This window comes from Grammomys surdaster, unplaced genomic scaffold (genome assembly GCF_004785775.1).
Source record: "Grammomys surdaster isolate TR1022 unplaced genomic scaffold, NIH_TR_1.0 372, whole genome shotgun sequence".
Taxonomy (NCBI): domain Eukaryota; kingdom Metazoa; phylum Chordata; class Mammalia; order Rodentia; family Muridae; genus Grammomys; species Grammomys surdaster.
The window spans coordinates 6809971-6830209 of NW_021604791.1; the positions used below are offsets into that span (position 1 = coordinate 6809971).

The window sequence follows — 20239 nt, forward strand, 5'->3', positions numbered from 1 at the left end:
AATATACCAATATCCTACAATGCACGCATCTAATGTTTTCAGTAAGAGAAAGGATTTGATGTGTTTTATGACAGACTGCGAGGCAAACTCAGCATCCTAGTTATTCTGAATAGTGCCAAATTATACAGTCACTTAAGGACACACGTGATCACGTGCACACACTCTCATTCACTTTACCTTCCAAAAGCTGTGAGCTAACATTAACAAAATCAATTTTCTTGCGGAGATAGCGCTGGTTCAGCTTCCAAATGCAAGAGATGAAGGCGTTCTTCTCAGCTGTGCTGCTGGCCACCCATTTATAGACTTTCTCAAAATGTAAATCGAATTCAGGATTTTCCTAGAATAAAGAATGTAGAAATGGATTTGATCCTATCACTTTTCACTGTTACTATAAAATCTACTTAAAAATTAAAGAATGGAAGCTGTTCCTGGGAGGCAAAAAAAGACCATTAGATACCATGTGAATGGCTAGGGATATACTTGCCTCATATGGTCAAGGGCCAGGCTCCGTTACACATACACACATGAACCAAGTGACTTAAAATCCTTGGAAAATATAATTTATAGCAAAAACTAGGCAAGCAAGAGCATCCTACAGCGGCCACTTTCTCTCTGTGTCCTTAAAGTCTAGGAGTAAAAATCAAGAATAACCACAGGCATCTCAAAAAGCAACAGTGGCGGTGCACCTTAAAGCTGTTTAGGGAACTGAGACAATCTGAGTCATATTACACCTTCTCCAAGTCTGCAGAGCAGTGCTCAGTTTGCTTCTCTGTTGCTGTGATAAACCCTGACCAAAAAACCTGGGGAAGGAAGATTTATTTCATCTCACACTTTCAGGTAACTGTCCATCACAGAGGGAAGTCAGGACAGGAACTCAAGCAGGAGCAGAGGCAGGAACCATGAAGAGAAGCTGCTGACTGGCCTGCTCCATGCCCTCTCTTATTTAGCTACTTTTAGTATACCTCCAAGGACCACCTGCCCAGGAATGGCACTACCCACAGAGGTTGGGCCCGCCCACCTCAATCCACAATCAAGAAAATGCCACACCGATATACCTAGAGGCCAGTCTGATGGAGGCACTTCCTCAGTTGAAATTCCTTCCTTCCAGGTGACTCTAGTTTGTGTCAGGTTGACAAAAACTAACTTGTACATCAATATTTCTTTCTCATCTATAGGTCTATTGTACTCTTCTGTGGAAATCAATCATGAATGTATATTACTGTTCACTTCCAAATAACTGAAACACAGACTCAAATGCACTACACTATAGGTCAGTAATATATCCTAATATATTAATGTTCTTTAGGGTAAAAAGATAATTCTACTCATTTATAGCACTATTTTGGGGGGGAAATGTCAATAGACCTTCAAGGCAAGAAAAGTTCGATGAGACCATTACTTTGAAGAGTGGGGTATTTTAAGGAACAGGACTTGACTTTTAGCATCATTATCATAGAACAGTACGACAAAATTCGTAATTTATTCAACTTACATCTGAATAAACAGAGCTAAAGCATCCAAGAAACTGAAACCCTGAGCTGGTGAGCTGGCTCAGCAGGTAGAGGCGCCTGCTGCCAAGTCTAACAACCTGCTCCACGTGGTGGAAGGGTACAACACTCTCGTCAACTGTCCGCTAACCTCCACATGCACGGTATGGCACATGTGCACCTCCCTTCCCCCAATGTAATAAACTAATTTTACCTGAAAACTTGTGTTTATGATTAAAAGGAATCATGTTACTATGTATAAAGCCATCTAAGAGCACTGGCAACTTCCCATACCCCAGTAATGAGGCTGAGTGCTCCCGAGGTGGTATCTGCAGGAATCAACGCACGGTCCTAAATGGCTACTCCCAGGCCAAGTGTAGGACTCCACATTCTATATCCATCTATGGTAAACACACACCGAGGTGCTTACATACATGATACAAACACACAAACCCATGGGGCAAGTCAGCATAGAGGAGTCTGTCTGACAAAGCACTGGGTAGTGCCAAGTCAACTGCACACGGGCTATGCAGCAGGTACATTTCTGAAAAGCTGCCAATGTACTTCTTAAAACTTTGCAAAAGGGTTCCTCCTCCTGCTACCCCAGGATCAGAAATTATTTACTGAAGATAAAAAAAACAACAACAACAAAAAAACAAAAAACAAGTTCCTTCTGATCTGGGCCTGAGCACTGAGCAGATCCCGGGTGGCTGCTCTACACCCAATCTCACAAAACCCAGAGGAAGTGGGCCTCCCAGGAGCTCTAACCTGGGCAGCATCTTAGGTAAGGAGACAGCAACACCCGCCCCAAACAGGGAATAACTGGAACCCACTGGGACCCAGGAATTCACTCCTGGCCTGGAACACTGGTTCCTTCTGGTCTGGGCCCGAGCACTGAGCAGACCTTGGGCCCCAGCTCTAACCCCAGTAGTAACACCCACCCCACACAGTTCTGAAACAACCAAGATAATATGAAAGACAGGCTCCAGTTAGAGACAGGGCAGGTAGCACTAAGGAGATCCAATTGGCAAAAGGCAAGCGAAAGAACATAAGTATCAGCAACCCAGGGTACTTGGCATTATTAGAAACTAGTTCTCCCACACTAGGAAGTCCTGAACTCCCCATATCACCAGGAAAGCAAGATCCAGATTTAAAATCACTTCTAATGATGATGATAGAGGACTTTAAGAAGGACATAAATAACACTCTCAAAGAATTTGAGAAGAACACAGGTAAACAGGTAGAAGCCCTTAAAGAAACACAAAAATCTGTTAAAGAATTACAAGAGAACACAACCAAACAGGTGAAGGAATTAAACAAATCCATCCAGGACATAAAAATGGAAGTAGAAACAATTAAGAAATCACAAAGGGAGACTACCCTGGAGATAGAAAACTTAGGAAAAAAATCAGGAGTCATAGATGCAAGCATCACCAACAGAATACAAGAGATAGAAGAGAGAATCTCATGTGCAGAAGATACCATAGAAAATCTTGACACAACTGTCAAAGAAAACGCAAGATGCAAAAAGTTCTTAACACAAAACATCCAGGAAATCCAGGACACAATGAGAAGACCAAACCTAAGGATAATAGGTATAGATGAGTGTGAAGATTCCCAACTTAATGGGCCAGTAAATATCTTCAACAAAATTATAGAAAACTTCCCTAACCTAAAGAACAAGAAGCCCATAAACATACAAGAAGCCTACAGAACTCCAAATAGACTCGACCAGAAAAGAAATACCTCCTGACATATAATAATCAAAACACCAAATGCACAAAACAAAGAAAGAATATTAAAAGCAGTAAGGGAAAAAGACCAAATAACATATAAAGGCAGACCTATCAGAATTACACCAGACTTCTCACCAGATACTATAAAAGCGAGAAGATCCTGGACAGATGTCATACAGACCCTAAGAGAACACAAATGCCAGACCAGGCTACTATACCCAGCAAAACTTTCAATTACCATTAATGGAGAAACCAAGATATTCCGTGACAAAACCAAATTTACACAATATCTTTCCACAAACCCAGCATTACAAAGGATAATAGCAGAAAAGCTCCAATACAAGGAGAGAAATTATACCCTAGAAAAAGCAAGAGAGTAATCCTCTTCCAACAAATTCAAAAGAAGATAACCACACAAAGATAATTCCACCTCTTAATAACAAAAATAACAGGATTGTTGTCTATTTGTTTAATCAGTCTCTCTGGCAGCCAGTGTGCGGCATCTACCATTTGAGAATATATGCAGATAGAACCTCTTCTCCAGATAAGCACTGGATCTGGCCCATTCCAGGTTCCAGTTAATGGGCCTTTCCAGAGGATTGTTGCAAAATTCACAACAATCACAAATCCAGGGAGGAGAAACCCCGAGAAGCATATTTTTTCTTTGCAGGAAACATGAAGATGCTTCACATTTGCCTATAAACTGGGACAGATCAACCAGCAAACCTGACTTGGGAAGTTCTCAGTGCGGAAGAAGACATCACCACCCGCACCTCCAGGGTGGCTCTATTGGACTCTTGGTTCCCTGACTTATGATTTAGTGGGGTACATTGTTTAGACCCAGGAGAAAACCCATTACCACAGTTACTATAGCTGTCTTTTTGGGTTTGAGATTGATTGGGGCAGGGACAGGGATTTCCTTACTTGTTTTGTTAAGATCAAAGCTATGATCAGTTCTGTACTTCTATAGGTTTAGATTTAGAAAGAATGGAATCTGCTATAGTGCATTTGTAAAATTCATTATCCTCCTTAGCTGAAATAGTGCTACAGAATAGAAGAGGCTTATACTTTTTACTTCTCCAACAGAAGGAGTTGTGTGCTACCCTTAAAAAAGTGTTGCTTTTATACCAACCATTCAGGCATTGTTAAGTCTCTTGTCTCTCTGGTTCATGCTGTTCAACTGACTGATGGCTTTTGTACAACAACAGATAGACGCTATTCAAATAAAACCCATACAGGTCTATTATTACAGGCTGGAAGTAGGGGACTCTAAAACCTCTGTCATCAAGACTGACAAGGATTAACCCCTAACTTACGCACTAAGCCAGACAGTCAATGACGAGTAAGAGAACACCTCAAGACTCTTGCCCCTAACTCAGAGGCCTCACCATCCTAAGACAGGAGCTCAACCAAATGGCTGTTGAGTATCCAAAGACAGGAAAGGGAGGCTGGGGTCCTTTGTTCCAACCTAAGACAGGCACGGTTTCCGTAAGTTTTCCCAGCCTTCCCTTTTGAAAAAAAAATTTAAAAAGGGGGACCTGTTGGGAGCCAACTCCTAGCAGAAAGCGGCTATCATCTTTGCAGCCATCTCAGGCCACATACCTTGACAAGAGACTTGTTTTTCAATAGCCCACAACAGCTGAACACACTCTGATAAACATCTTGTTTTTCTCACATATCTTGTTTTGCTGTTTAGTGCCCCCAGCTGCAAGACACATGTGGTATCCACAGCTGCAAGTCACGTGGCATAGTGCTGTGTTCCCCTGCATGTCCACAGATGCAAGGCATGTGGAAAAGTGTATAAATACCCAGGATTTCCTTTCAATAAACAAGACTTGATCAGACCCTCTGTCTTGTCTCCATTCTTCGAGTCTCCATCCCCACTCTCTCTCTCTTGCTAGACCTTGACCGGGCTGGCAAGCAGGCACGACTTCTGGAGCTCCAGCAGAGGTCTGACAGTTTCATTGGTGTGAGCCTTGCTCTGAGACCCACCAACACAAAGGAGCACAGCAACGACCCAGTCAGAGCTAGCCAGGACGGAAGGTGGAGGGAGGACCCCATTAACCCATTAACGAAGACATGGAGCTCTAGTGACTGTCAAAGGGCACTGCTGAGAACTGCCTTGAGCCCTTTAATGTGATTACTGAATGATGCTATGTCCTCCAAGTTTGAGCACATTCAAAGAAAGGTTTAAAATTTATATCCTTAAATTTTTGTTTAATCACTTCAAAATGAGGTGTGTAAGCCCATATTACTTCCTTTATTTGACCCACAAAGTCCAATGCCCAGATTGGCTCCATCAGCTGCCAAGTCCTCATTCCACTTGGGAGGAAAAAGGAAGCCTCCCTGATGTTCAACACATGCTTTTGAACTGAGTCTGATGAAAAAAATGACTATTTTAGAGTTAACATATATCACACAACATGTATTACTTTGAAATCCATACTAGTTTATAGAATTGTATATTAAGTATATTTAATTTAAAGAAATACATAGTATTAAGGTTAATTTTCTCTAGTTTATATAGTTTGAACACAAATATAACTGTAGCTTTAACGAAGTAAAAAAGTGATCCGAGCACATGAATGTAGTTTTATTACTATTTTAAGCGGTCTAACAGCAGGGCTGAAGAAGCAGAGATGAATGTATTTTTGACAAGCAAACAGCAGACCTACAGCCACAGAACAAGCTTAGATCATCTCATACACTACTGGATACAACAAGAAAGACTTTTCCTGAGCACGAGTGAAGGACTATGGGAAACATACTTTGATGGCATCTTTGGCGTCGACCACAGCAAGGTCTCGAAGGGCCCAAGCAATTTGCCTTTTGTAGAAATCTCCCTTGTCGGATTTCTTGACTTTGACCACCTTCACCTGCACGGGGCGTTCAGTTGTCACTGTTGAAAAAGCACACAGATAAGATTGTTAGCACATCAGTTACCTACTCATTCTTCGTGAACGCATTGTAAATGTGGCTCTCAGGGGCCTGGACGGTGGGCGACACTGAAGTAAGCACAATGCTTTGTGATATGTCAGCTGAGGAGGGCACAGAATCCTACAGGAAGCATCTAAATCAGACTAGAGGGGTGGAGGCAGAGAGATGCCTGAGAGGGAAAGCTTCCGGCCTCTTTTACAGAGTGTAGGAAGAGAAATCTAATGATTGACACATGTAAGTCCAAAGAGTCCTAAAAGAGCCTAATGCCTCCACAAAGAGCAACGGTAAGTCCTCAACCCAGACGGCACAATGTAACTCGAGGTGGGTGGGAATGAAGTCACTATTCAAAAGACGGGTGCTCAGCTCTTCAAGGGCTCCAGATGAGGTAGCAAGGGAGCTATTAGAGAAATTATATGCTCTAGTTTCAAAACACGACTCTGGCAATAGAATGGAGTTTGGATTTGAAATGAACACTGACACACTTGAAAAGCCAATGGCTTTCCAAACAACCACAGACAAACAACAACATCAAACCCTCTTACTCTCTTAAAAAAATCTTACCATACCCAAATAAACTAAAGCAGAGGTCCTCAACCTGGGAGCTGAAAGGCCCTTTCACAGGGATCGCTTAAGGCCATCCAAAAACAGGTATTACAGAAAACAGCATTACAGCTATAGAGTAGCAACAAAAATGTTATGGTTGGGGGGGGTCACCACAACACGAGGAACTGTGTTAAAGGGTAGCAGCACCAGGAAGGTTGAGAGCTGCTGGACTATAGAACACTTGGGAAGATACCCACTAAACTGCACTTGCTGGGGAAAACTGTGCCGTCACTCCCACATCTCCACACTAGTCCAACTGCTGCCTGCTTCTCCTGCCAAGTTTTCAAGAAGAGAATAACTCCAAGCACACAAGTATTCTATTGAGAAAGCAAGGGGCATGCACTGGCTTATTAAATAATTAATAAGTTAGTGGGAGGAAAACTACACATAAATAAGGAACATGGAAGCAAAATCCTAAACCCATATATGGCAAACAGTATTTATAAAAGCAACCATTTTGTTTCATCAAATCTTACACTATAACTGGTAACAGCACACAAACCTAAGGAAGAGTAGTACCTCGCAACAACATGCAAAACTTTAAAAAAAAAAACCCAGCAAGCCTTATAAAAACAGAAAATAAACATGTTCAGGGATATAAACATCATTTTTAAAAAAGTTCCTTACAACTTGAATGATAGGTTAAAAAAAAAATCCAATCAAAACACAATGAAATCTGGAACTTAAGAAGTTGATGCTAAAATTAAAATGAAAGAAGAAAGAACAAAATGAAACAAAATGAGACATAAGAAAAAAATCCTGAAATATAAACATGTGCTCATTCACACAGACAGATACAAACACACCACACTCTAAGACACAAGTGAATCAACCTTTACAAAATAATGCAGTAGAAGCCATACAGCATCAAGTAATTTTATTTAATGATAATTAAATTTCATTAAGAGGAACCACAAAAAATGCAATGTTAAGCCACAAACCAGAAAGTCTACAACCACATAGTGGAAATATCTATGCAGCTAATAGATCTATCTTATAATATCTATCCAGATAACAATAATTAGAAACTATATAAAATGCACTGCAAAACCACAGGGAGATACTACGTCACCCCGCCGTCCTCACAATGATTAGTCTGTCAGGAGCAACTGTTGACTAGGGTGTGGAGAACACAAGAGAACACCCCGCTGTGGGAGTGAAAAGGATCTCTTTAACAAGAATTGTCTATTAGAGCAGAATCCACACCAGTATCTGCCTTAAAATAATTATGGTGAGTATAGCACAAGACAACCAGACACATTCACATAAGAGCTGTTTCAACAGCAAAGCCCAGACACAAACCTACTGTTCACCCCTGGTAGGATGGATATGTGGACCATGGGACACTCACAGCAGAGCACGCCATAGCAGTGACTATGACAGTGTTAGAGCCCTGTGTAAGAACAGAACTCTAACTCATGGCCAGGTGTGCTGGCTGGCTGCAGGGGCGGGTGGGCTGGGTGGCTGGCTGCAGGGTGCGGGTGCGCTGGCTGGCTGCAGAGGCAGGTGGAGCTCTATGAGCTCCAGGCCAGCCAGGAGTACAGAGTGAAATCCCATTCAAACACAATACAACGAAAACTCCAAAATAAAACAAAATTCTCATGAATGTACTGCTGAGTGGTAGGGGTCACAAGGAATTATAATTCAATTTATTAAAGGTTAAAGACAAGTAAAAGTAAACAACATAGCCTGAAATTACACATGGGGAGTGTGGTAAGATGGATCCTAGACACCGCCACCAGAGAGCAGAAAGGAACAGGGTAAGGATGACACCACCACACTGCAAAGACACCAGGGCTGTCGCATTACGCCACATGCCCAGAGCTCTTCCTTTCACTTGTCAGCCACCTTAGACACACATTATAAACGTTCTCTTACAGCATTCAATAAAAATGATTAAAATTAATTTGTCAGCCCAATAGTTCTCCCAGTTATAGAAACGAGGAGAATATGACCATAAGGAAGGGGCATCTGGCACACAGTTTTGCGTAATAAACCCCTACCCGTGGCACACAGGAAGCAGTTCTTTTTCTTCTTGCCCGCTTTGCAGACATTCACGATGCTCAGCAGGCGCTCGTCGTTTGGTGTGAAGATATCTCTCTGCAGCGCGTGCTTGATGGCGGTCATCTTTTCTCAGCTGAAAAGCAGTTATTTAGAGGAGAGGTGTTGAGCTCGTCTCAAAAGCATCACCCTCCCTCACAAAGTGTTCCACTTGTGACTCAAGTGATAAATTCTTAATAGATACATAAACATATTAATAGAGCTATAACGTAAAAGCATGGGGCTTCAAGTTTAGAAATGAAATTAGAGAAACCAGTACACACACACACACACACACACAGACAGATACTACCCATATATACATGTATGCAAGCATACACACGTACACACAGAGACAAGTACAAACAGCCAATAAATATTACAAAAGTTCAGTATAGGGCTGGGGCGACAGCTCTGTTGGCAAAGTGTTTCCTAGTACGTGGAGAACACAAGTCCAGTCTTGCATAATTTCTAGAGCTCACATAACCAGCAGTGCATGCTGGGGAGGCGGAGACAAGCAGACCCCTGGAGTGAGTTCACTGACCAGACAGCTTCACCTACTGCTGGAGTGCCAATCTGGTGAGAGACCATGTCAAGAAAAGGGGTATGAACGGTGCTCTGAGGAGGTGCAGCTGCCCTTTGGCTTTTGCAAAGACACACACCAGAAGCCCAAAGCACTCCATATCATCAACCAGCTGGGAAATGTGATTGAAATCCACCGTGAGATACCTGATACTTTCAACTGCTGGGAAGGCTAAACACCCAAAGGACACACAGCAGCAAGCACTGATGAAGGAGAGTCTCCCACACAGCTAGGAGGATCACAAATGGTACCGAGGCTTTAGAAAACAGTCCGGCAGTTTCCTCTACAAGTCAAGCGTGCAACTACCATTATGATCCAGCCCCCGTCAACCACTAATTTAAAAAATACCCTTCAGCTGGAACTTATGGAGGCATCTTCTCAGCTGAGGTTCCCTCCTTTCAGATGACTCTAGCCTGTGCCATATTGACATACAATTAGCCACAACCCCTTAATACGTCCTAAAGGCCGGACGTGACATTAAAGCTCTGTTCCATCTTACCCTATGGATACTGTCCAGTTTACTGTTCTGTCTTAGGTTTTATTCAGTTTTCCTTTTTCTGAAATTCTTGACACTGAAAATTCCAACTCACCCTCAACGAATCTGGTAACACATTGTCTCTTCTTTGAAGCCTTTTCTCCTAGAAAAATTCCTCCTCTTCTCTTCCCCATCTTACCTCTGCTGACAACAGCTCTTCCAACCTGTGTTTTTTAGCTAGTGCACTCTAGTCCCTCTTAAAACTAGTTCTCTGTTGGCAAGGACCTTATCTTATTCATCTTTATATTCCTAGCATAGGCCAAGAGGCACACAGTGAGTGCTTAGTAAACATTTAAGGGATTACTATCACACTCAATAACAGACCAGGGATAGTTCCCTCAAAGTTACCTCTTTCCAACTTTTGCATCTCTAAGAAAATACTCAGATTCAAACTTTGCCCTAATCGATTGCTTCCTCCATTCCAAAGTGAAATCTGTGAGCATATTCTGTGACTTCCCCATCTACATAAAACTTACTGCCCCCCTTCCCGCCAACACAGCAAACATGGCCTACTGCCTTTAAGTAATAGTATTTTTTTTTTCTTTTCAGGCTTCCATAAGTTCCCTGAAAAAACTAAAGTAACTTTGAACCAGTTCTCATTATACTATACACCTGGTCAACAGCACTCTAGCTTTCTCAAGCCATGCCTTCCATTCAGAGCACTCTGTTCTTTTTGGCTTGAAATCTCTGCTTGAGCACTTTCCCATGCGGGACATATTAGCTTCTCCCTATTCGAACCTACGTTTCTCCATTTGGATGAAGCTGACTCAATAAAAGTCTTAACCCACAGTGATCTTTTCATGTCAATGTCTAGAGCACTTTTTCACTGTATTACTAGACAAGTGCTTGCCATCGAATGGGAACATGGGTGTCATCTCCTAGATCTCCACAGCCATTTCTTGAGAGGAGTAGGAGGAGGATGCTCTATCACAGGTTTGTGTGTTGGGTACTAACAACCTCTTGGCATAGCCTGTTTTACCGCAATAGTAAAAGCTCGTCAAAAGAAAAATGAACAATGGTCAATACTCATACTACATGGTAAATGGTAAAACAGTAGAAGGCTGGTCATAACTCATAAAGGAATTAAATAGAATTCAACAAATATTGCTATTCACTAAGTGCCAGACAGTACTCTGGGGTCTAGTGAAGAATTTGAAGGACATGAATGGGATGATGTAGCACTGTGACAGTCGGTCTTCTTTGAGGCTAGAGATGAATCCTCCAGTGTTCATACAGAATTTTACATTATGCCAATATTATTAATAGTGGCCTTCACAACTATTTAGTCTAAAACCCACACTCATATTCTGGGTTCTCTTTAGATTTTCACCTTCTAAAACCTGAAGGCTGCCCATTACAGAGGCAGCTAACCTCTGTTCATCATGTATCTTACTTCCTTCAGCTCAGTAGGGCCATCATTACACTGTGTGTCCATGCAAGTGCCTTAGTGGGTTGGGCCCATGTACTGCAGAGACATCTCAACACGGAGACATGTCATCCAGAAAAGAAAACTGCTTAGAGCCTGGGCAATGCACTTAGAAGGTTTATAAGGACATGTTTTTGGGCCGGCAGAAGCCAGGTCGGATCTTCTTCTCCCAGGCCACGCTAGTTTGGCAACAATGAAATCTGTCCCGGATGGGCGGAACTGTGGACTGACTCGGCTGCCTCTCAGCTCCGCCTTCTCCCTGAGTCCAGGACCGCAAGGGGTAAGTAAGGACACAGCCCGGCTTCTGCAGCCCCAGAGGAGAGCAGGGTGGGTGGGCCGGGTCACTTGGGAGTGGCCGACCCGGCGCGGATTGAACATAGCCTCCTCTTAGGCTACCACCTCTAGGACCGCGGGTCTCCGGCCGGAAGCTTACCGCGAGGCCGGCCGGCCGAGGTTGGTGCTCCAAGACAGATTCTGGAAGGGCTCCGGCAGCAATAGCAGCTATGAAGCGCTTTTCATTGAGCAGGGAAAAGAAGCGGCCAGAACCCTCCACTTCCCGTATCCGGTCACGTGCCGCTATACGCTGGAAGTTGACCCTGTGGAGCCGGAAATAGAGGCAGGGGAGGAAAACAGACTGGCCAATGGATTTGGAGGAGGCGGGACATCGCCTTGATGGATGGGGCAGGGGCGGACTGTGGGCGTGGAAAAAGTAGGGGCGGGGCCTGCATGCACCGAGGCCAGTGATTCTCAACCTGTGGTTCTTTCGCGGTCATATATCAGATATCCTGTATATCAGGTATTTACATTACAATTGATAACACTAGCAAAATTACAGATATAAAGTAGAAATGAAATACTTTAATAGTTGGGGCCCACTGCAACATGAGGAAATGTATTAAAGGGTTGCAGCATTAAGAAATTTGAGAACCACTAGCATAGGCTGATTAGAGGAGTTGTTAATGGTGGTATTTCCTTTTTCTAGACGTACCCATTCTGTTATTTGTGGCAAATCTTTTGATAGCCCATTAAATGTTTTCTCCTATGCATGTGTAAACCCTGTTAACTCTAGATTCTTGGGAGCACTTCAGTGAGTTAAATCAGAATCTCTGGGAGAGGAACCTAGACATCACTAGAACCCTTAATTTCTCCCCATTTAATTCCCACAAACAGCTCTGGTCTAGAACCATGACACTTACGCACATCATACCCTACCCCGACTGCACAGACCTTCTTCTTGGGCGCCGTTTAGAAACTGCACCCTTGCCGGCTCAATCAGATACTGAAACTGAATCTTTGTTTTAAAGGTGATGCTTGTTTCGGTGTGAGAGGCATGAATGATGCCAATATTTTGCGCTATAAGACAAGTGATTCATTTAGGCCACGTCCCTGGCAGGTATTTGACTGTCGGGAACTTTGATTTCCAAGTAAAAAGGCCATTCAGACTTTAATTCTATACTGAAGGAGTTCACAAGAGATAGGGCTAGAAAAGATGATTGCAAAGGCAGGATAACATACTCTACTAGGATGGTTTTCTTTTTCTTTTTTTTTCTTTGCTGGTTTTTTTCCCATTAATTTATTTATTCACTTTATGTGCCAATCCTCCCCAGCCTCTCTGCCAATCGCAGCCTGCCCCTCCTGCCATCCTCCCCAGCCTCTCCCTCATTCTCTCCTCCTCTTCTCCACGGATACCAACCCACCCTGGGACATTAAGTCACTGCAGGACTAGGCACACAGGGTGGATTTCTTAAGAAAATGATGGACGAGCTGTGCACAGTATTTTGCACCATTCATCTAAAGATAGAATTTTGGGACAACTAGGAGAATAATAAACGGGGACCTGTTTGTTGCTGAGTTTGTTGTCTTCTAGTCAAGGCTACCTGAGATGAATCTCACAAGATCTAGTTCTATATATTTGGATAGACTTCTCTGGTGTTTCCTTGTGAGCTCCAGAATATTTGCCTTGGGTGTCTTAGCTGACAATTCCATTTGGGTGTTTTTGTTGTCATTTTGTCTTTTTATTGGTCTTTTTTTTTTTTGTACCTATATGTCACAGTTCTCCTCAGGGTTGAGAAGTGAGTAGTATTCTAGAAGGCTAGACTCTTCTCCTCAATGTCGGATTTGTGTATCCACTTCTCTGCCTCTGATATTTCTGTTTGGATAACTGAACAGCAATAATAAGAATGATAATAAAATATTTATATTATGTTTACACTTAATTACATAGTTATATAAATTATATTATATTTATATAAAAGATAGCTATTTATATAAGGTATTTTATTATAGACTATAAAGTATATCATATTTAATAATTATATTAAAGTGTCCCTTTCCTCTGTGGATTTTTCTCTGTTTGGGGATTTATCCCTGGAGGGCAGGAGTGAGAGGAGAAATGAAACATTACAAAAAGATGCAGTCAGAGAGGGAGTTTCGGTTGATCATCTTCATATTTGAATATTTTCTGACTCTCTTAGGCCCTTTAAGAAACTTTATGAATCTCTGAATTGTCTATTACAGGCAAGAACAAAGGAAACATTTGTATGTCATCCCCTTCCTTTGGCCAAAAGTTAATAACACTCCCAGGCTTTGACAGTTGTAAATCTCAGCATACACTTACATCAAGGATGTGCGGACGCAGGAATGAGGGACGATGGGCTGTCGTGTTGCATTTGCTCAGAGATCATTAAAACATGCTCAGAACAGGTTGCTGGATACGTTAAACATGAAAGGGTTTGAAGAGATAACAGAACAGCACAAAGGCTGTGTCCACTCCGGTTCAATCTTTTGCACCTTTCTCATCTCCTCATGCCATCTGCTGGGTTTAAATCTCTACACAAGTCACTTCAGATGACCAGACAAGATGGCACCTGACTAAACCTCTGAACCTGTAAGCGAGTTCCAGTTAAATGATTTCCTTTATAAGAGTTGCTGTGGTCAAGGTGTGTCTTCCCAGCAACGGAACACTGACTGATCATAGATTGTGTAGTTCTGCCTTCAGCCTGAGGGTGCTGTAAAAGGATTTGTAGGTTGAAGTAATAGTGATTTGGGATGCTATAGTTCTGGTGACTGTGGGCATTGGCAGAATTAATAAGAGAAAAAAGTCTTACTTCAAGCCACTTCTTTACATAAAAATGAATAATAAAGTGTGTTTATACAAGCTCTGCTGAAAGGTAAGATTCCCTGGGTATACTGAATATTCCTAAGAGCTATCCCAAGTGAGAGTAACGTGTAGTATCAATTCAATGTTACTGACCAGTTAATGTGATGTGTCAACTCACCTAGGAGGCAGAATCAAATCCTTTACTCTGTATTTGGTAGGCATAAAGAACTCCTATGTGGCCAGGGAAGTGAGTTGCAGAGGAGATGTCAGCGTTTTGAAAGTAAGTGATGGGAGAGTGTGAGCTATCCTTTCTTGAAATTACGTGTATTTTATGAACCTGCTCAACTTGATTCTATGCTTTTTTCATACTTCAACAGGTTGTTTCTGAAACTGCACCAGGGAGTTGGTGGAACTAATAATATATCCACCTCATGAGAGATGAACTTTGTTTTCTCAGTAGAGAATTGTTCTCTGCTTCAGAAAACATGTCTTGCAGAACAGTGCGGACCTGCGTAGCAACTCTTACTGTGGTTTTCTGGAGATTTCACACAGCACTTTTATCCATCACAAATCCCAAGCCTTCAGATCTGTTGGGGCAAAAGGTTGGGTACTAGGGCAACTTGCAAGACATCCCTTCTGGCAACATAGACAAGTGGCGAATATTATAGTTTTTCATTCTACTATCTTAACCATGTCTGGCATAGCTCATTATCAGGCCCAGGAAGCACAAAGGCTTTGTGTTAGAATTTACTCCATCCTTGCCAAAACATTGAATGGTGAATCAGCTGACATCATCTGCTTCCCCTGTCCAGCCTTACACCTGTATTTATTTTTCTGACTTCAGACTTTCAACACTTATCCTTACATATATTCCGCTTGTTCCTATTGGCACATATTAGCCCATTTTTTGCAGTATCTTAGCATAGTTTGGTGATTCTCAACCTCAGATGATTTTCAGTCCTTGAGGGATATTTGACAATGGTTTGAGACATTTTTGCTTGTCATTACTGAAAGAGATCTGCTGACATCTAGTGGATACAAGCGAGAGTTTGTGTTAAATGATCTATAACACTAAAGATAGAGCCCTTCACAGTAAAGAACTATTCATCCCCAAATGTCCCAGTTGCCAGAAGGGAGGAACCTTTGCTGTAGCTTTCTCTAGAGCAGAGGTTGCAGTTTCTCACAAAGGCTGTGCTGGGTAGCTTGGTTATGGAGTTGAAGCAATGAGGAAGAAATGTGCTAGAAACAGGAAGTGAAGGAAACAGTTATACTCTGAAGCAACTTTCTTTGCAACATTTCAAGACATGGGGAGACTGCTCTTCATTGTCAAAAGGAAAGACACATTGAAGTGGAGAAAACTCTGAGTGTTTAAGACTGTGAAATCTGAAAGGAAAAGTATTGGCTCAGGATCCCAAGACCAAGTTCTCAGCACAAAGCAGATTTATTTGTCCCAGAGGGACAGAGGACAGGGAATAAGAGACAAACACAGGAGATAAAGGACACAGGAGAAAAGGAAGGGACACAGGAGACTGAGGAGGAGTATTTGTCTTAGAATGGAGAGGAGGCAGAAGTGGCACATAGGAACATAGCAGGTTCTAAAGGTAAAGGGGGAAGTCTCGTGTTAGGATGAGGAATTTAATTTTAATTGTGCATGTTAATTAGGTGAGCCAAGAGAGGCTTTTGATGGTTAGACTTCAATATTTTGATAGCCGAATCTCAGTAGTCAGCCTTAAGAGGAGGAGGAGGAGGAGGAGGAGGAAGTGACCAAATAAGGGAATGGACCTTGGTGGCTATCTGCAGGAATGTAATCCATCAGTTTGTCAAGGCTGACGGAATGGGGGAGAAGGGCAAGGCCGGCCAGAACCATGCTTGCCACGCTCGAGCTGGCCAGAGTCCCTTTAGAGTCTACACAATGTCTCCATTCTAGATTTCAAAATCCCATTACTTTTCTATTAGGCTTTGACGTAGATGGCATTTCCAGGCTATGGATTTTGCTCGGAGCAGCTTTAACCCTTGAGCTTCTGTTTCTCTTATGGTTAAACAGCGGGGCAGGAGCTCAGCACAGTCTGCTGTGTGGCCTCTCTGCTCCAGAGGCCCTCTGGCTTTCTCAGTGACCTATAATTTTTGTGGTACTTTCTGAGAACCTCAGAGATCATCTTACAATTCTCCACAACTGAGAAGAGAAAAGTGTTGATCTGTTGCTTCCCCTGCCACTGGTCACTATTTCACCACATACTTCAGTGTTCATGTGACTGCAGGGCTGAATCATGCAGATGTTCCGAGCCATGGCATTGTCTGCAATATGACATACCAGGGAGCGAGAGAGATTCGTTGTTGTCACATCGTCCTTCAGAGAAGCTAGCTGACGTCTGTGACTGGCCACTGCAGGAGGAATCTAGACAAAGATGAAACTTGAAGGGCTTAGTGCTACTCAAGGAAACAGATACTGCCGGTCCCTCAGTGTCTCTCTGAAGTAATGTTTTCGCCATGTTTTCAGCTGCCCAAATCAATTCTGGACTCCTTATCTCTCTCACTCTACATCTGGTGACTCCAGAAATCTTGTTCTACCACCAAGATGGATGCCAAATCTAACCACTCCCCAGCCTTTCCACATTCTTCCTGGATTCCTCTGTGACATTGTCCCTCTAGACTTTCCGTCTTCAGTCACACTTGGGTCAAACACAGGGTTCAGCATTTGATCTAACCTATACATGGGAAACTTGGTAACAATGCCACTGGCAAGCCCAGACTCTCTCCCTAGAAATGTAAGGAAGCCAACATATTAATTTTTATTGAAAGTCAGTTTTTGTGTTAGGTATGCTAAATATCTTGAGTTTATATTCCTCCCTCATCCAGAGAGATATTAAATTATGATTTGTTTCTATATTATTCAGCTGAAGAATGGGGTCTCCCATAAACTCAGTAACCCACATTTAAACAATAGAAAGTGCCTTTCTGGAATGAGACATTTAAACTTCACAAAGATAGATCTGTTCTCAACTATGTAGGTTAGGAATTAGCTTTTACCTTTACTGAGGGCCTTTAGCCTTCCTAGGAGAGAAGTGGGATGCATCTTAGAGAGAATAGTTGCCTTGGGGTTGTATACAAATCTAGAAGTTGTTTAAGAGCTTGCAGCCTATTTCCCACAGACTCTTGAGTCTTTCAGGAAAAATATTGAAAGTTGGTAGTGAACCGATGTGGAGAATTAAGCAATGAGATGGAGAAGCACATACTTACATTTAAATCAGAGCCTGACCTATACAATAACCCCTCCCAGCTAGGACGGGTAACTGAATCCTGTACACAATCTCACTATCCAAACAAAACATCAATAAAAAGTTAATTATCCTGAAAGAATCCAAGAGTGTGGTGGAAATAAGCCGTTTCTGGTCATTACAAATTTACTTTTCTGCCAGTTTTACTTAGAAATGTAAAACTGTTTTTTAAAAGTGTAATGTAAGTAGGAAAAACAAAATAAGACCAAAAAACGGTAGAAGCCCCATGGTCTGTGACATCACACAGGTGTGGGTCAGATTTGGTTTCAGCCTTTACTGAGTCAGCAGCCACAGGGAAAGTTACTTGACCTCTCTGATCCTCATTTTCCTCATCTGGAAATTTAAAATTATAGGTTCCATTTGTGTATCAGTGTTCACTTTGGTAAAGCGTTCTGTGTTATGTTTTTACGGCCTTAGTAGTCCCAGCAATGTACAATTTTAGGGAAATGCACAGATTTTCTGTTAACTGATCTTTTGGTTAAGGGTAGAAAAAGTTGAAAACAATACATTATTTATTTGCTGTGTTTTCTTTTTTTCCTACTTTTTTAGTGTGTTAGAATTTATGTAACACAAAGTCTAACCATTTTAATCACTTAATTTTTTTTTTTTTTTAGATGAAAGTCTTACTGTGAAGCTATGGCTGGCCTGGAACTATCTGGGTAGATGAGGCTGGTCTTGAACTCACAGAGATCTAGTTAGCAATCTCCCTCTACCTCCAGAGTTCTGGGATTAAGGTGTGCATAACTACACCTGGCCTCAATTTAGTTGCCTTTCTACATAAGAGTTTGGTGGTGTTTTGAGTACATTCATTTTGCACTGAGGTACATACGGTAATTCCAGCCCTCAGGAGGCTGAGGCAGGCAGATCTCTGTGAGTTCAAGGGCAGGCTGAGATAAGAGTGAGACCCTGTCTCAAGAAAAAAATACAATGATATAATTTATAATATTGTGTGATGTTACCACCACCCACTTCAGAAGAGTCCTTATGTTGCAAAACTGAAACTCTATATCCAAACTGAAACTCTGTATCCAAGAAACAACTTCCCTTATTTTCCTTACCGGAAGCTGACAGCTACATTTTACAAAGTCTCCTTCCCCCACTCTGCTCTCTATTTGCATATATGATATTTCCTTTCAATAGGATTTTTGGGGATAAAGAATTTTATAAATATTGTTGTAAGAGAAATATTTATTTGTGCAGCCCTATAATATCTGGGAAGTAATTATATTCATTAATGATCTATTAGCCCAAATTCTGGTCAAGAAAGCAAAGGTGTCAGCTCACAGTCTTGGTTCTACCCCTGGGAGATGGAATGAGCCTCCTCACTTCAGACTTTGGGCTCGACTTGCTTGCTTTGACCAGGATTTGCTAGTGGATCTGACATGAACAGAAATTTAAAGGTCCTTGAAAAATAGGCTTCTCCTTTATGTCTTTGGACACATAGTAAGTCCTGGGATCTTATAATACTAAAAATATATTTGCCATCATTGTGATCGATAGACATGGATGACTACAGGAAACGTGACAGGATACATTGTGCTCCCTTTTCTGAGAGGAGCTGTACTCAGAAGACAGCAGAGAAGGGAGCATCTTCAGGAAGAAAAAGACAATCCCAAATAATAAGTGAAACAGGTGTGACAGAGCCGGAAAAGCAAGTCAAGTTGAGGATCACGTGACTCATCTGTCTTTTATAAAGAGATATGGAGTGCCCGGAACATCTAGATGAGAGAGACATAGCATGAGCAAGAATAACTAGCACTGAATGGTGAGGAAGTGCTTACAAAGCTCATCCCCAGATGTGTAAATATTAGTAGGCATCGGCACTGTAAACACTTTGGCCTTGTTAGGGGAGTATGGTAGATAGGTCATATGCCAAATATTAATATCATTAAGAGCCAAGGATAATAGAGAATATAAGCCCATAAAATCAAAGAAGAGGAAACCCCAGGCTGCTACCTTTTAGTTATAAATATTATTATACATTCACTAACATGAGCTTCTGTTTTCAAAAGCAGCATGCATTTCCTAGATCTGTTGATCTTTAAGCACAGCGTGTGTGGTAAAGCGTCACCGGCTAGGTGGTCATGAGTTTCTCTAAGAGGACAGGATGCAGTGGTGTTAACATTCCACCCCACATGGAAAGATGCATGTTCAACATTATTAATTGACCTGCTTGCTTCAGGGTAGCAGTGAACAGATCTAGGGAATGTATGCATTTTAAAAAAGATTTTATGTTTTTATCGTGTCTCTTGTCTTAGTTACTGTTCTCTGCCGTGAAGAGACACCGTGGCCAAGGCAATCTCAAAAGAAGCATTTCATGTGGGGTTTAATATCTAAGAGTTAGTCCACAACAGGCATGATTGGACCAGTAGCTGAGACTTTGCACCTGATCTGTAAGATAGTGGCAGAGATAGAAAAGAGATTGAGAGAGGGAGAGGGAGAGAGAGAGGGGGAGGAGGGGAGGAAGGGGGAGGGGGAGAGGGAGGGGAAGGGAGAGAGAGAGGGAGGGGGAAGGAG

The 20239-nt window shown here is 42.1% G+C and overlaps 1 protein-coding gene and 1 long non-coding RNA gene across 3 annotated transcripts in view; one reads left to right on the top strand and one right to left on the bottom strand.

Moving 5' to 3' along the window:
* Positions 1–11925, bottom strand: part of Exoc1 (exocyst complex component 1) — a 43438-nt gene extending 31513 nt beyond the window's left edge. For both annotated transcript variants that reach the window (XM_028780741.1, XM_028780740.1), the window contains exons 1-4: positions 11781–11925; positions 8767–8900; positions 5992–6122; positions 178–337 (exon numbers count right to left, since the gene is read on the bottom strand). In XM_028780741.1, the coding sequence (XP_028636574.1) occupies positions 178–337; positions 5992–6122; positions 8767–8890 (415 nt within the window). In that variant the 5' untranslated portion in view covers positions 8891–8900; positions 11781–11925. The remainder of the gene's footprint in view (positions 1–177; positions 338–5991; positions 6123–8766; positions 8901–11780) is intronic.
* Positions 11926–12064: 139 nt separating this feature from the next.
* LOC114632255 lies at positions 12065–16074 on the top strand. Its single transcript, XR_003713058.1, has 3 exons — positions 12065–12143; positions 14666–14727; positions 14825–16074. It is a non-coding gene; the product is annotated as an uncharacterized LOC114632255 (long non-coding RNA).
* Positions 16075–20239: the final 4165 nt, after the last annotated feature.